This window comes from Chaetodon auriga, chromosome 16, assembly GCF_051107435.1.
Source record: "Chaetodon auriga isolate fChaAug3 chromosome 16, fChaAug3.hap1, whole genome shotgun sequence".
Lineage (NCBI taxonomy): Eukaryota > Metazoa > Chordata > Actinopteri > Chaetodontiformes > Chaetodontidae > Chaetodon > Chaetodon auriga.
Window position 1 is genome coordinate 14,138,862 of NC_135089.1, and position 16,736 is coordinate 14,155,597.

Sequence of the window (16,736 nt, forward strand, 5' to 3'; positions counted from 1 at the left end):
AGTCAGCTACATCAGCAATGTGTTTTGGAGCTTTTGTGAAAATGAGTTCAATAAAACTCATGTGCTCATTCTACTGTTTGTGGGTGATAAATTTAGGATAATCAACTCTGTCATCCAGCAAATATAGCAACATATTTGATAAAAGGTTACAATTAACTGAAAATCTGAATATATACCAACCAAATCAGGAAACCAGCTTCACAGGTTTTTTGATATATATGGTAATTTCCAGAAATAATCTGAGAAACACAAAATGCTCATTTCCCAAATTCCCAAAACTCCTAACTAGGTGTGTGAATATACCTTAAAATTATGTGGTCCCATAATTTATGGATTTGGCCCTTAAAGACATTACTGGAAAATAATCTGAGGACATGAAGTAATCTGACAAGAATTCAAACATTTCACTCAGGAGCCACAAATCCACTGTATTCAGAGCATTCAGAGCAAACACAGCATCTCTTTTAGATGGAGACAAATAGCATCAGCCTGACAGAGAAAGTGAGAGCAGGAGTGGATGGTTGGTAGTAGAGATTGAGAGCGAGATTGTACCGGGGGAGTTTTGGATAAGTCTTGATAGTTTTTGAACGTAGAGCGTCTTTCAGCGCCAGGCTGAACCTGTTGGTGTTTGTGTGCTCTGAATAGTTGGTGGTCTCTGCTTTTTCATCCCCAATAGGAAGTTCCCCAGTTGCTCTGTGTTTGCTGTCGGTATTTGAGTGAGTGCCTCCTGTAATCTAATCAGCCTGTTGCTGTAATCAAATACTGTACGTCTGCAGGAGGCAGGAGCAGCAACTACTGCTGAGTGATGTGCTCAGCTGGAGGATGAATGTCTCCATGAGCAAAATAACTTAAAGAGATACATGATCAGTGAACTCTCATATGTACTGATGGTCAGTGATACTGGCTTTAACTGTCTCTAAAGAGGTCTGATACACTAAATGTCATTCAAACCAGCTTAACCTGTGACTGATGTTTGCTGAATCACGTCATGGCAATGGGCTTCGAGGGACATTTGAGTTCTGTTCATGTTGACAACAACCTCAGCGTGTAGACGTGTCAGAGGGGCGAGATACATGAGTGACAACCGACTTGACCAATTAATGGTTTATAACACACTATAATGTATTTGCAAGCACATTTTAAGTTAAATTTGTCAACAGCTATAACTCCTCCTGTGAGGCATCGCTAAGAGATGATCAGTGATTAAGTATTAAGATCTTTCATTTAAGTGAAAATGAAATTATAAAAGCACTCATCTATGAGAAAAGGCCGTCATTCAAAATTCAACTAAAGTAAAAGTGTATAACTATAACCAATAAAATTAATAAAAAAAATAACAAAAAAAAACAATAAAAAAGAAAATGGTATTTAATTACAATATTTGAGTAAATGTAATTATTTTTTCCCCACAACAGAATATAGTGCAGCACAGCAGCAGTGATATAAGATATACATTTTGTATAAATATAAAATTTGAATTATTTATTTAATTCACCTGAGTAATAATATGCCAATGAGTGGTTTGTGTATAAACAGTTATTAAACATGCTTTGTAACACACTGTAAGGATTTATTAATGTGTGTATTCATATAGCATTAAATGTGATTACAGCTGTTTTACTGTGTTATTACCCTTTCATCAACTTTTTATACACCAGTTACTCACTTAAAAACATTTAGAAATATCCTCCTAACATCTCACAACTACATTATAGTGTTTCTGTTATTCATATCATGCACTATATTATATTTGATGTACTGCTTAAATAATATGGTTAAAGTAAACAAACAGGACATTTCATGCTAAATATAACCGTTATGTGTGGGAAAAAAAGACACATATGTCTGTTTTTACATTGATTGCAGTGATTTTTCTTCTTTTTTTGATAGTAATGAAAATTCACACGGTCGTCTTTGTGCAGCTTCAAAGTATAAATCACAGTCTAATCCACCCTGATGTTAAAACCAGTTTCCTCTATCAGATTGTCCCAGTCAGGGCGAGGTTTTTCCATCCAGCAATCCACCAGTCACAAGTTCACTCCTCTAACCTTTAACCTCCTCGCACTCCTCAATAACATGACTCTGCCTCAGCTATCTGAGTATTCTGTGAATGGAAAGGGAAGCTGCAACATAATATCAAGGAGATGCGATGAGTGGTTTCCTTGACTTGTTCTGTCCTGATTAGGTGTCATGTCCCCAGGCCAAGGCCGACAAGATTTAATTCTTTTTTCCAGCCAATAGTCAACATGGACGCCCATTTCCCAACAGCGATGACTGACTCTGACCCAAATCTCTGCACATCGGAGCCGGGATGGGTGGTTACACTCCCATAAGAAATACATCAAGCCAAATATTATCTTTTTCTACATAGAGGCATGCGATGGGCATATCCATGACAGTAATTAACCACAGAAGAGCATGCAGTCTGTGTTAAACAATAGTCAAGGTATATTAAAACTCATACGTTCTTTCCTAAAATATTTAAACTTCAGAATTATGCAACGTTTTCCAACAGTAGCATAAAGAGTGGATCTGTTCTTGGTCAGAACTGATCATTCATAGAATATGCAGGCACAATATGATTCAGGTCTAAAGTGTCTGGAGTTATGGCTGTAGGAAAGGAAGTGCAGCTGTTGCATCATGTTGCTTTTTTTTCCCACCCTCCACCTCCTTCTGGCAGCTGAGGGAAACCAGCGAAGAATAGAGCTGCTGCAATTAAGTCCGAATTTGCCTTTCAACAGCCCACTCTGCATGTTGGAAGACTGACCCTCCACGGCTTCTCATCCTCCAACACTGCCGAGTGGGTGAGAGGCATCCCAGTTATTCTCAGCGCTCCTTCCATCACACACCACCTCTCAGAGGATACGGCACTCTTAAAGCAGGAAATTAAACATTCATTTGGCACTAAAGCAACTTCCTGAAAGTTAAATGCATGAAAGGGTAGAACAGTTGATTTGTTTAGATGTCACTGTGGTAGGAATTGTTGACGCCAGGATAACATTTTATTGTCTCACACACCCACTCTTTAGCTCTTTAGCTGAGAGGTCATATCAAATGGTAATTGAATAAAACCAGTTCTGGGTAATATTATTCTTGAATACACATACCACCAACGCATAGACTCAATATTCTACTTAGGAATTTTAAGTATTTTCTCAACAGTCAAAACTTTGATTACATGTTGTGAAAATACTGAAACCATTCATATTTTATCAGTAATTGTTTTCAAGTATTTCACTTATTGATTATGTGTACAACTTTGAATAAATAAAAATTGTCAGGTGATATGGAGTCATGTCACAGAAGCCCACACTGGTTTTGGACAATTTAACTAAAGCTATTCTAAGTCAAGTTTTTGTGTGTGTCTGTGTGTGTGTGCTCGTGTGCATGTGATCTCTTTTCCAGTGTTCAAGGTTACAGGGCAGTGAAATCAAGCAGGACTGCCAAGTCTTGTCTGTGAATATGCAAAGACATGCCTAATTGATTGCATAAGAGTGAAAGCAGAAACCTCTGACCCCAACCAGATACCATCCCACCAAATCACAGCCATAAATTACAGTCCATTCCTCTGTGTTTGTCAAACAGCTCACTCCCACTTTTCTCTCCCCGCTGCTCTTATTTATTAGAACTCTACAACAAATCATTCAGTAGACGCTTCCTGTAAAAATCATCCCTGTATTCAGTGTCTGTCTGCCATGAAGGAAAAGGAAAACTGTTGGCTTTGTGAGACATATTTTATTGTGGTAATCAACAGGAGAATTCCTTTATTTGTCTGTCAATTTTAAATTGTTGTCTCACACAACAAACTAAAACCCTCTGAGGAGAAAACAAGGTGCAGCTCAGAGTGAAGTTCCCTTCAAATGCATTCAGTGGAAGACAAGAAGAGGTCAGCAGACATTATTTCAATCCATAAAGCAAAGGGAGTATTTCCAGTTTTCTTTCTTTTCTAAAGAAACATATTATATTAACACTGATTTATTTTTTAAATAGTGTATTAATACTTTAACTCAGCCTGAAAGATCATAAAACCCAAAAAATAAATACATTTATTTACAACAACGGCCCGACAAATGTACAAATTAGAGTTCTTGCCTCTTACTTTACATGCAGGAAGACCTTCCCCCTGCTCTTGGTGCAAATGGCAGCGGAACCACCATTTGTTTTGTTTTCTAGAGCAAGCCTATTGTGATACTTTCAGCACAAGTCAGCAAGATATTAATACAAATGTGTTGGAATTTGCTGAAATGGCAGTCAGGTATGTAAGTTACCTCACATGGAGTTTTTTAGTTTGAGAAATGTGGAGGGAAAACTAATTCATCTCACCTGGGACATGTGAAACTGCAGGCTGACCTAATATCTTTATTAGGTGTCCTATTAATAATAAAAGAAAGGAATAATGACACTGGCCAAGAACATAGAAAGACAACATACACTGTTGTATGACATCAACGAATTCAATAGAAGAACCAAATTAATATATAAAGTGCGTCTATCAAAGGTTTCTTTGGACATTGGTGATTTTACAAAGTGAATTGATTTGTTACTTGCTTGTAGCTGTGCGTGTGTGAGAGATCTGCCACAACATACACACACACGCACACACGCACATTATTTTTATCATTGTGACATAATCTTCAATCTGATTTCTCACTTCTTCAAATTCATCTTTCACCATCTGTTACATGGTTTTTGAATCATGAGCTAAAATGTATTATCTCATGTGACATAATGTATTATGAAATTTTTATGAAACTATAATGACTCTATAATGAGTTAGAGCTGTTTACCTTCACAAAAAAATGTGTTTTGCATGAGTTATTACAGAACATATGAATGTCTGAATTGTGTCCCATGAACATCTAAAACATTCAAGAGTCATATGTTGGCTTTATATTGACATCCAAGTACTTGAAGAGATATTCAGTGCTATACTTTATGTTGTGTGCCAGAGCTTCCCTTTGGTCAGTATTGGTTTTTTGGATTTAGCATTTAAACTTAATATAGAGCACAGATGTGTTGCAGTATTACTCCACTCTGTCTCCCATGGGTCATACATGTGACACATCACTTTAATTAGACTTCTTTATTGCCTGGGGGGGCCACCAAAATTGTGTCAAGTCTTTGATAACCAATATGTGAGGGGATACAGTTAAATTCTCCTGTTTTTGATGTCCTTATATCATGAGGTTATATAAAGGGCTGGACTTGTTATTTGTGTCGGTGATTTCTAATTTTGTAATTTTTATATCCACACAGGTCATGATGATGGCTTTTTTGACCTGCATCAGCAATTTATATATTTCTAAGCATTTATAGAGAGAAAATGTGTCATACGCAAAATATAGAGTTAGTGTAGAGCTGGATTTTATTCCCATTTATAACACATAGCATCTGAGTAGAATTGAGAAATTAATTTCCATTGACCACTAACTAAACCCTTTGCCTGTGCAATCAAAGCTTAGCACCCATAATTAGGCACAGTAGGCATGTCAAGCTTTTGATTTGTTCAAACGTTCTACATTTAAAAACTGTGAAGGGTGGTGGGGTTTTTTAGCCTCTCCAAAACTAAAAATGCAAGCGCAAGAGTGTAAGGAATGGATAACCAGTGTGTTTGTCTAAGTCAGCTGCAAACATAAGCATGGCCGTTGGCATTACCTACAGTATGTAACCTAACCCAGTGTTACTTCCAACTCCAGAAGCATTTCAAACTACATTATTTGTGTGCGCTTACACATTATGCTGTAGTTACGTGAAAGCCTTGTTCACAACTAAAGCACATCCACTGTGTAAAACTTCCCCACTGTGTGGAAACTGGTCCTGGATGCTACCATATATCAGACTGTTGGCTAATATTATCAGCTCTTTCCTGCTGTTAATTGGATTTGGGTTAGTTTACACCCCAGCAACCTAGATATTGTTGAGATAGCATTGTTAGTTCTGATCCTAAAAGCCATTTCTCTTGTAACATTAGTGGAACATACAGTACAATTTCCAAGAAAAATAAAGCATACATCTAACCTCCGTCTTGCCTGTAGTATGAGATAAGCAAACCAGCTAATCTGTCTTTGTACTGCTCTTTCTTTATTTGTAAGTTTTTTTCATGGATCATCGACTGTTGAGGAGGCTTACTATTTGCCATATGTGCCATGGGAAAACAAAAAGTTTGACAGGCATAGCAAAAGTAACCAAGAGGAGTGGGGCTTAGCAAAGCTACAGTGCTCTCTCAAAACCACATTTACCAGGTTTCAATCAAATGTAGTGCAAAATTATTTATATGTATATATATATATATATCCATCCACCACTGCTATGCTAATATTAGAAGTTAAACGCCTCGAGATTAACTGTTGGTGGCACTAATTCTCCAGCTAAGGGTTTTCATTTCCATCCAGCTTTTTCAATGCACAAATTGAAAACAGGCATCAAAACAAGCAAGTGGAAAGACAAAAATTGCCTGTTGAGAAGTAAATGACATGTCAAATGTTTCCTGTTTCACTGGCTGAAATGGTAAGACACAGAAGAATAGTGCTCACTGTTAATATGCACAAATGACACACACTATTCAGCCACAACATTAAAAATCTCTGTCCATTAAGGGACTAGTGTTGGAAATTAGCTTTGGCTATATACACATGTACAGTACATTTGAGACTACTTCTGCAACTGTCTGTACTTTTCCCTCACAGACTAACAAACTGAAGAAAAAAAAACAAAAACTAAAAATTAATAATTGTGTAGGTCCCCCTTGTGCTGCCAAAACAAGTGACGGTCCATCGATGCATAGGCACAAAACCTCTGAAGGTGCGTTATCTGACACTAAAACATTAGCAGCAGATCCTTAAAATCCTGTAAGTTGCAAGGTGGGGCCTCCAACCCTTTGTTATGTGCCTTAAATCACTGCCATCAGGGAATACTGTAGCCAGGAGGTGCGTACTTTGTGTGCAACAACGTTTAGGTAGGGGGTACGTGTCACAGTAAGATCCACTGAAAACCAGGACCCAAGGTTTCCCATCAGATCTTTGCCTTGTAAAAAGATGATCAATGTTATTCATTTCACCTGTCAGTCGTTTTAATGTAGTGGCTGATCAGTGCATGATGCACCATCAACTTTATTTTCCCTCTTCGTGATAGAAATGTTTATAACTCTACCTTGTCATGTGTCTCCCATAGTCACATGCAGTCCATACAGCGTATGTATCTCAGTCGTGCATATGTCAACTAATAAAGTCACCCACTTGCATTATACAATGTAGAATATTTAGAGTCTTTTTGTTCACATATTGTTATACTATTAAGATGAAAATCCACTGTTGATCTACACTTCTGTTTTTACCAAATGAGTCTGGAGAAATATGCCCACATTTTCGTTTTCTAAACCTCATCTGCAAAGTGACAATTTCACTCCACGCTCAGATGTAAATCGCATATTTGAGGTCTGTGAACAGCATCTACAGATAGACCTACACTATTAAAACATTTCTCAAAATATTCATACAAAACTATGCTATGGTCATGCACTTTATTACTAGGACCACCTGCAGATTGAAAGTTTTGTTTGCATTTGATAAAGCTCAATAACCATCCCAGGGAAGCAAAAAAGTTAATCCGATGAGAAATGTGAGATATGAGTTTCATCCTTGTTTGTATGATAGAGATTAGAAATGTTTCTCCCCACCTGCAGCTGTTAGTGGTATCCTCATGTCAGTAGAATGACAGTCATAGGGCTCTTTGTGTGACGGTGGAATTGCTCTGCATCCCCAAAACAAAACAAAACAACCCACGGGTTACATCTCTGATTCTCTACGGGAGGACATTTGATCACATCCAGGAGTGGCCTGCTCAGTCATTAGCTCTAATGAATACTTCCTGTCTTTCTCCTCATCTCCCTCTTCTTCCTCCTCATCCCTGCTGATGAAGGCCAGCTCATTCTCATAACAGAAGGAGTTGGCTCCAGATGTTGGGAATTTTCTCTCCTCCATGTCCTTGGCACTGCATCTGGGGGTGGATGGTACTTCGAATGTTTTGTGAAAATAGGCATAATCTATCCTGTACTGGTTCTTCTCCTCAAAGATGACGGGCTCAAAGCGGTGACCCCACAGGATCTCTGAGGGTAGGTAAGAGCTACGAGCTTGCGTTGTCATAGCTGTGGCCTCCACCAACCCTTCCAGGATAATTACTATCTCAAAGTCAGATGTTTCGAGATCTTGTTTACTGATGCCAAACAGTGGACTTTCTTCATCAATTTCATGTATGACAGTGAGGGGTGCAACGAGAAACAGGCGGTCTGTGCCTTTGTCATAGCCTACGTTCATGTCAATCTGATCCAGGGGGATATATTCACCTTCCTCTGTGTAGCGGGGCTTGACGAGCTGAGCTCTCACATGAGCTTCCACAATGTGGCTCTTCCTCAGATTGGCAACCCTGAACATGAGGCACAGTTTTCCATCACGCAGAGCAATGACTGCATTGTGGCTGAACAGTAGAGTCTCTGCACGCTTTTTGGGTCGTGCCATCTTAGCCATGATGGCACCGATCATGAAGGCATCGATGATGCAGCCCATGATGGACTGAAACACCACCATGAAAACAGCAGCTGGGCATTCCTCAGTCACACAACGAGCTCCATACCCAATGGTTGTCTGGGTCTCAATAGAGAACAGGAAAGCAGCAACAAAGGTGTTGACCTGCGTGACACAAGGAACAAAACTGTCGTCCCCTGCAGGATGGTCCATGTCACCGTGTAGGAGGCCAATTACCCAGAATGCCAGGCCGAATGATAGCCAGGACACCACAAACACCAGGCTGAACAGCAGGAACATGTATCGCCAGCGGATGTCCACACAAGTTGTAAATATGTCAGACATGTACCGCTGTGACTTCTCATCCATGTTTGAGAAATGGATGTTGCATTGGCCAGCCTTGCTGACGAACCGGCTGTGGTATTTGCGTCTCGTGTGAATCTTGCCATTGCCGAAGCTGCCCACAGCAGGCATGGTACTCAATCTCAGGCCTTCTTCTTCACAAGACACAAAGCTGTGGTGGTGGGCCCTTCCAAAACTCATGCCTCCGTGGGGCACAGCCACGTGGCTTCACGCTATCAGGCCGGTTCATACAAAACTGACCAGACTCGCAGGAAGTGCACAGCTCCGTCCAAAACTCAGTGTCAACTGGAATTGAAAGGTGAGGCACTAAACTGGTTTCCTGTAAAGGAAAGACAGGGAAGATATTAGTATACAACATTATCTATTATCTGTCCACAGTGCAGTTTTTGTAAAGCGATTTGACATCACCTGAAAAGTGGAATATGAATTAATTGACTAACAACAACCAAACAGTAGTGTGATATATTTGTGATAGTACATTAACAACTTGTTGCTACTTCTGGCCTCAGCAGAAGCATCGCACATTGATGTATGATTGATTTAAGATTATATTTTTCATTTAATAATTTTCCACTGTTGATTTAGTTAACACTCTTTTGATTATTTCTCCTCTCGACATGTCATTGTTGAATGTAATTCACAATAATCTGTGTTTTGAAGCTTTTTGGTTTGTAGGGCATAATTTAGGGCAAACATGGACGTGATTTTCAAACTGCCTTCTATGTTGAAAACTTGGTTTCAGGGTAAGATATTTACCCTTGCTGAAAGGACAGCAGCAAACCTACTACATTTCATTTGTGGTATATACTTTCATAGCCTACATTTGATTTTCTGTCCCACCACTATTTCTCCTCTGCTCTGTTGGAAATTATTCTGGTATATACAATACATGTTTCTCTGATCAACAAGGTACAGAAATAGCCAGCTAATCCAATGCCCTGCCATTTTATGTGACGTATCTTCTGTTTCCTCCAGCTGGCACAGCTATTAGAGTCACTGGAGTACTGTGATGAGGCTGTGTGATTCCCCTGTGAGGCTGAACTGGAAAATAATATGGGCTGAAAAAGACAGGGCAGAAGTATCAGAGAAGAGACAGCTTCAGAGACAAATGGTTTGATGGTAAGAATCGATGGGATCACTACAGGCCCATTAATGGAAAAAATATTTTTAAAGAAAGGGGGACTTTATCCTGGTCAGTCCCAATTTCAGCCTTTAGCACATGCAGCTTGTGCTGGTGATAGAAATAAAAGCTGTTGCAAAGTTGTTAATATGTTAACTTTGTCAACAATGTGTTTTAAAGTTTCATGAAGTGCCTCTTCTATGTTTTTGACGTGCCTTCATGGATAAAAGAGTCTTTAAAAAATTCATCTTCACAACTTCCCTCCATGTAAAGTAACTAGACAGTGCTAGAGGAAGTTGAGTATACAAATCCATATTCCCCTCAGAAAGCACTGCAATCACTCAGCTTGTGAGTTCAACCTTTCTCACTGAAAAGCACACATTTAAACCTCATGCTGACACTAGAGGAAAAGTCAGGAATCACCAAAATCATTAGGAGTCATCCTCAGGGAACCACAAATGTCTGTACAAAAATGTATGCCAATCCATTTGGTAGCTGAGATATTTCCGTCTGGGCCAAAGTGGTGGACCAACAGGTGTACGGACAGTCATCCCTAGAGCCATGCCATCAGCATGGCTGAAAATCTAATTTCCATTTGATGGAACCGCCCGCATTTCAAGTCATGAAATAAGACGCTGCCACACCATCACACTGCAGACTCAAGGGACCCCAGAGGGAAGACCTTCAACTACAGATCAACACAAGGTGACGTGTTGGTCAGCAACTGTTTGTGAAATGTTCACTGTTGTCATTTAGATAATTATTATCATGTTGATTTTGATTATATTGTTAGTCTTTTAGAATATCTGAGAACTCTGCATGATCACAAGATTGGTTGCGTGCAGTCAGCACAGAAAACATGGTTTCATTTTTAATAAAACTTCCAAATGGGGTCACAAAGGCTGCTGTGCAGGTGTCCCCTCCATGGATACTCTATAGCTATGGACTGGTCAACATTAACAGCCTGTATATACAACAAAACAGGTAAGTAACAGCAGCTCATCAAAAAGCAGATGATGAATTTAATATACACTTTGTGTACAGATTCAAATTGAAGTGTGTTTCTAACCCTCTAATCCAGAATGACAAAAACAACAAATTGCACATTTTTTATCTATGAAGAGTGTTTGTGTATGGGTGTGTTTTACACAGCAGTTGCTCTTTCTCAATGCTCTAGTTGCTAGGAAGCAGGATGTTGAGTGTCCAAAGGATATTAATATCTAATATTCTGTGCGACTGCTCCTCAGCTCTCACAGGAGCCACTCTCTGCCTGCTGTGCTGTGATCGTAGTGCAGAGCAGAGAGCAGAGATTAGTCTATTTCACTGCTGACATTGCTCACAATCGAACCGGTTCTCACTGAAAATGTATTCAAACTGAACAATGAGAGACAGTCCACAGGTTAGGTAATCTTTGCAAGGGTGTTGGCTACAATATTATAGCCTATTTATATATTTTACTGTCTAAAATCACAAGCAGCTTACCTTGTGTACAAGTGGTCCCAATAAATGTTGATTTCCAACTTTCCTTCGCTTCCAGATCTCCCAGTCTTTCAACCAAACTGCTGCATGTTTGTCCTCGGGCTTCCTTCAACTCTTCTCTTCTGTTATGGGTAGAACCACTCTATCCTCCTGAGGCAGAAAAGTAAATGGCCACAGAGCACCATCATGTCTATGCCCCCTATTTTCAATGCGTCTCTTCCTCCCCTCAGTGAGGAGACCATTACAATCACTCCTACTGTCAAGTCCTCCAAAGTTACAGCTCGATTGATATCCCGTCGATCAGGAACAGACAAGAAATTAGAAAACGACTTTAGTGGAGCGCTGAAGTCATAATTTTGAACCTGAAAATAGCACAACGACTTGATCACAGTCAAATTAAATGTCTGTAGGGCTCACATGGCCTGTAAGGTCTAACCCAATCAAAAAATCAATTCCTCACAGCTTATTTTAGAGTCATGGGCAGTCGACAGTCTCACACTTTCTTGGTATATCTGCTATCTGATCTTGCTCTGCTGCAGATCCCACTCTGTATCCCACATCCAGTGAACTATTGCTCACTGCTCAGCTCTCGTCCTCCCCCTCCCTTTCACGGTGTCACTGTAGATATTTGGCATTTGGAGACTACGTGCTCTTCCCCTACCAAGTGTTGCACCAGTGCTGGTCAGCAATGCTCAGAGTTGAAACAACCAGTTGGTTAATTTAGGATTGATGCGTACTAGAGAGACCACCTAAACACATACAGTGTATTTGTTCCACTGATTTATCTAGACTTGATTAAATTAAATTAAAAGACATGGGTGCAGTAATGGGTACATTATTGGTCCAGATATAAAATCTATCAATTGCAATAACCAAGGAATAACTAAGGAATTCACGCTTCTAATACGTGACCATACTCTGTAATGTTGTCTTTATTTTAACTAAAACCAAATAGATCACAGAGTGGGTGGTGTGGTCTCCATTTTGACTCATTCAAAGCAAGGCAGCTCATGTTGAACACGCTGGACTTGAAAAGCTCATGTAGGCAGTTTCTTGCTGAACATCACTCATTTGTCTTATGTGTGTGTGCATGCTTGGATGAAGGAGGACATCAGTGAATGTCTTGTATATCACAGAGCCAATAAGCAGTTGTACCCTAGATTATGCTAAATGATCTGCGTGCTTAGGCATATTGATGCTTTGAGCTAAAAGCAAATGTTAGCCTGCTAACATGCTCACAGTGGCAATACTAACATGCTGATGTTAAACAGGTGCAATATTTGCCATGTTTCTTAACTGCACATTATCATGCTTTGCCTCTCTGTTATTTGCTACTTAGCTAAACTAAACTCAAAGCACAGCTAAGGCTGATGGGAATGTCTTGGGAGTGGGAACAGCTTTGCAGGTATTTGGTCACGTACTGAAACTGAATTTTTGACTAGTTCAAATGTCAGGATCACCAAAGTCATGAGGCTGCATCATCTGAGAACCATGACTGTCAGTGTACCAAATTTTGTGCCAATCTGTCTACTTGATGTTGAGGCAGCACAGCGACTCGGTGGTTAGCACTGTCATCTCACCTCAAGAATATCCTCTGTGTGGATTTAGGAGTATATTGTGGCCGTCCATTGCTCCTAATACTTTGAATGGGTTGAATGCAAAGAACTAATATCCCTGTATGGGAATCAAGAAAGAGTAATTTAAGTGAAGTGACATATTTCACAGAACAAATGAATACATTGACCTGCTGGTGGTGCTCGAGGAAAGGTCAGAGGATTGTGTCATTATGGCTCATCTGCTTGACACCATGAATATTTGTACCCAATTTCATGGCAATCCATAAATAGTTGTTGAAATACAATCTCTGGGCAACATGAATGTCTGTACAAAATTCAGTGGTGGGCTGACAGTCAGACATTGATATTCCCAAGTCCATTCTGCTAGCACAACTTAAAAACATGTAAACAGTAAAGGGAGGGATATTCCTCTCTGGACCAAAGTATAGAGCAAATGAACATACATTGGCAGTCAGTAGTTATGTGCAACCACAACTGAACTGAACTGCCCAGGAGTTTGTAATTGTTTTGTGAGTTTCACAGGACAGAAACAGGATCGTTCCAGTACTGGCTTGACCCAGATTCACTAGAGGCCTTCAAAGAGCGGAGAGATGGGTGGAAGGTGTGTGTGACACTGGAAAATGACGGCCTCCAAGGAAGCTAAGCCGCGGTAGTCTGAGTATCAGTTTTCTGATTATAATAGGAAAAAATATTTGACCTTGGTGAGTGTTGGTGCTGTTGGATCTGTGTCCACTAAAGCAGGGAGACTGGTGTATCCTCATATCATTTCAGAGGGACAAACTTACACATTTATCCAAAATAAATGTACTCAGTACCCCAAAAGATAATGTATGTAAGTTATGATATGTTAAGGTGACCATAAGGATGTGAATATTTGTGAGGAATTGAGCAGATTCTGTTTTGTAGGAAGAAACACGGGATTACAGATTTTTCACACTCACAGTCGACATAGTAGTCATATTTGTTAGAAATGACCATTTAAGTACTATTTTTTTTATATCAGGAGTAACTCAGAGAAAAACCTTCGGCAGAAAATGTACTGAATGTAACACTTGGTAGGTTTTAACTGTAATTCAATGATAATCCTTTTAATATAGCCCATTTCAAAGCTTAAAATAAAACATACTTTGTGTGTGTGCATGCTCCTGCGTGTGGGTGTGTGTGTGTGTGTGTTTTGTAGCTTCACATCAGCACTATGTTACTGTTACTGTGGTGTCAGGCCTGTATGTAAATGGGTCATGGGTTCAGTCAGGAGATGGCAGACCAGATGGGGATGTGAAGTGTGCTATAGGGACAGAGAGAGCCCAGCCGATACCTCGGACCCAGCGAGTTATTTAAAGGCCGCCTCACTGCGGCATGACAAAGTGGGCCAGGCTCGACCACACTCGGAGCACGGGCTGCAGTATTTGATCACACTTTGACCACCTTTCATATATTCAGCACACACTCTCCCGATTCATTTCAAGTGTTATGTCATGTTGTGGTTCTCCCTGTGAGGTACAGAAGACACTAGTCAGAACACAGGATGTTTACTCAAAGCTCAATCAGACATGAGCCGTTCTGGCAGGACACTCAGGATCAGGAGCATGGCAGGTACTCCAATTATACAACTGTGTAGCCGTCTGTTTAGTTCAGCCCCCCCAGCTCTCCTGCTGTGTATTTCTGCAGTTCCTGTTCATTGTTCTATTATATATCGCTGTATACAGTATCTGCGACATGGCCTGTAATTGCTGTTGGGAATAAAATCAATCACACAGTTAATCGATCCATTTATCTGCCATTAACTCTTGTGTATCATCTTAATGGTACATGCATTTGTAAAATCTATGAGCTTGTTTAGCTCATTTTGTCCTATCAGTCAGAGGGAACAGTGTTCATTACAGCTGTGCGTGTGTGCGTCAGTCGCATTCAGCATTTTCCCCTTTCTTATGCCTTTTATAGTAGTTTTACATTTACATGTTTAATTTCTGTAAATGTATGATAATAAGTAAAACATCTTATTGCCATGAGTCAAGCTTATTATTACCTGAAACCACATTTTCAGGTAAAAAAAAATCCCAGTTTATGAATTTTCACAGTAATTCTAAGGTGAATGTGAACGTGTCACACTGATGTCACCCTGTAAGTATTGTGAAAACATACAAGAGGGCTTATTACCACATTATAAATTGCTACCACATTAGGTTGCAGTCACCTCGTGATTGAGGGTTTTTTCAACTTCAATGGATAAAAGTTTGTTTCAAATAACATTTAGGAATAAATATAACTCTCCTACAAAATCATCCAAGAAAATGGCTACAGGCCTGTGTAACACAGCAGTGATCACAAGGAAGAGAGAGAACAAACATGAACGCCAGAGGTACTGTAGAGAGTCTCTGTTGGCAGCCAACACCGACAAAAGCAACCTGAGTGGGGAAGAGAGGCGTTGAGCACCCACCCAACAGAAAGAAACGCTGCATACACACAAGACACATGAGTTTTTTTAGGGAGCTGTTCACTAACCTCCCTGCTCCAGTTATGCTCCAGACCAGCCTAATCAACATCCACACAGAAAGGACTGGAGGCTGAATTTTACTGTGAGGCGACATCGGCATTCAATCAAATAAGTTTGATTAAACATTTTCCTCACATAACATTAAGGTCATTTTGCGAGATGTGACGTTGGGCCATTTTTTGATGACATGCAATGTTTTGGTTCTGCATTGTGATCCGGATGAAAAGTTTAACATCACTCAGTCTGTTCTGCTCTCATGAACAGATCAACTTCAAACTGGCCGCTGCTGAAAGACAAAAATAAACTGAGAATTGAAATTTATGACAAGATAGATAAAATCTTCAGTGTCATTAAACATATAATTTGGATCTGTTGAGTTAGATCTAAAATTGATGCCTATTGTAACTGCTTTCATGTTGGATCATTGTTTGTGTTGTCCATAACTGGTCTACGCATGTGTTTCTGCACCAACCAAACTTTGCTTGTTTCTTACACGTTTTACTTAGAGCACACACAAGAGTTGACTGTATTGACATGCCTCCACAAATACCAATCAGCCTCATCACCTTCATCGTGTGGCTGGTGTTGCCAAACTGATGTCGGTGCCAAATCTATATTTAACTCAGGTGAACGGCATAGGATTGATCCATTGTCATGGAAACACTGACAAATTTGAGTTTGAGCAAACAAATTGCATGTAGGTCGCACGCCTCTGGACCTGATTTTGTAACACTGTGATCCAAATCAAATTGGGAAATAAACAGGTCCATGCAGCTCCTTGATGTTCACACAAGTACTGAAAGCACAATCACAGACCCGTGTCACTTGTGAGAGGAAAAATAAGCAGAGTCGTGGTCCTGTCAGAAATGTGTCGTTGGGGATGCAGGCAGTGCAGATCAGAGCTGCCTCTGTGCTGGTTGCAGTAATTGATCTTTGCATGACTAAATGGGCCACTTATTTTTGCAGCCTGAGCAGGTGCACCTGCGTGCTGGTGTTTCTACATCAGCCGCTGATCAGTCATGAGGGCCGGGAGCATTTGTAGGGCAGCTCGACTCTGAAAAAATCCTGCAGGTGCACTTACACACTCACACACACACACACATATACACACTGAAAAACACAGAAAGGAATGCAGAAACAAACTGAGAGAAGTTTATATTTGAAATATACACTTTTTTATTATG

At 40.0% G+C, this 16,736-nt stretch overlaps 1 protein-coding gene across 1 annotated transcript; it reads right to left on the minus strand.

Moving 5' to 3' along the window:
- Positions 1 to 1,655: 1,655 nt before the first annotated feature.
- Positions 1,656 to 12,032, minus strand: kcnj12b (potassium inwardly rectifying channel subfamily J member 12b). Its single transcript, XM_076753209.1, has 2 exons — positions 11,485 to 12,032; positions 1,656 to 9,201 (listed from the first exon to the last, which is right to left on the minus strand). Exon 2 carries the CDS (start codon positions 9,060 to 9,062, stop codon positions 7,785 to 7,787), a length of 1,278 nt encoding a protein of 425 aa, XP_076609324.1. The 5' UTR covers positions 9,063 to 9,201; positions 11,485 to 12,032; the 3' UTR covers positions 1,656 to 7,784.
- Between the last annotated feature and the right edge of the window lie 4,704 nt (positions 12,033 to 16,736).

Bases quoted from the DNA above. Each gene is read 5' to 3' on its own strand.
- kcnj12b (XM_076753209.1), bottom strand. From the start codon at position 9,062: ATGAGTTTTGGAAGGGCCCACCACCACAGCTTTGTGTCTTGTGAAGAA.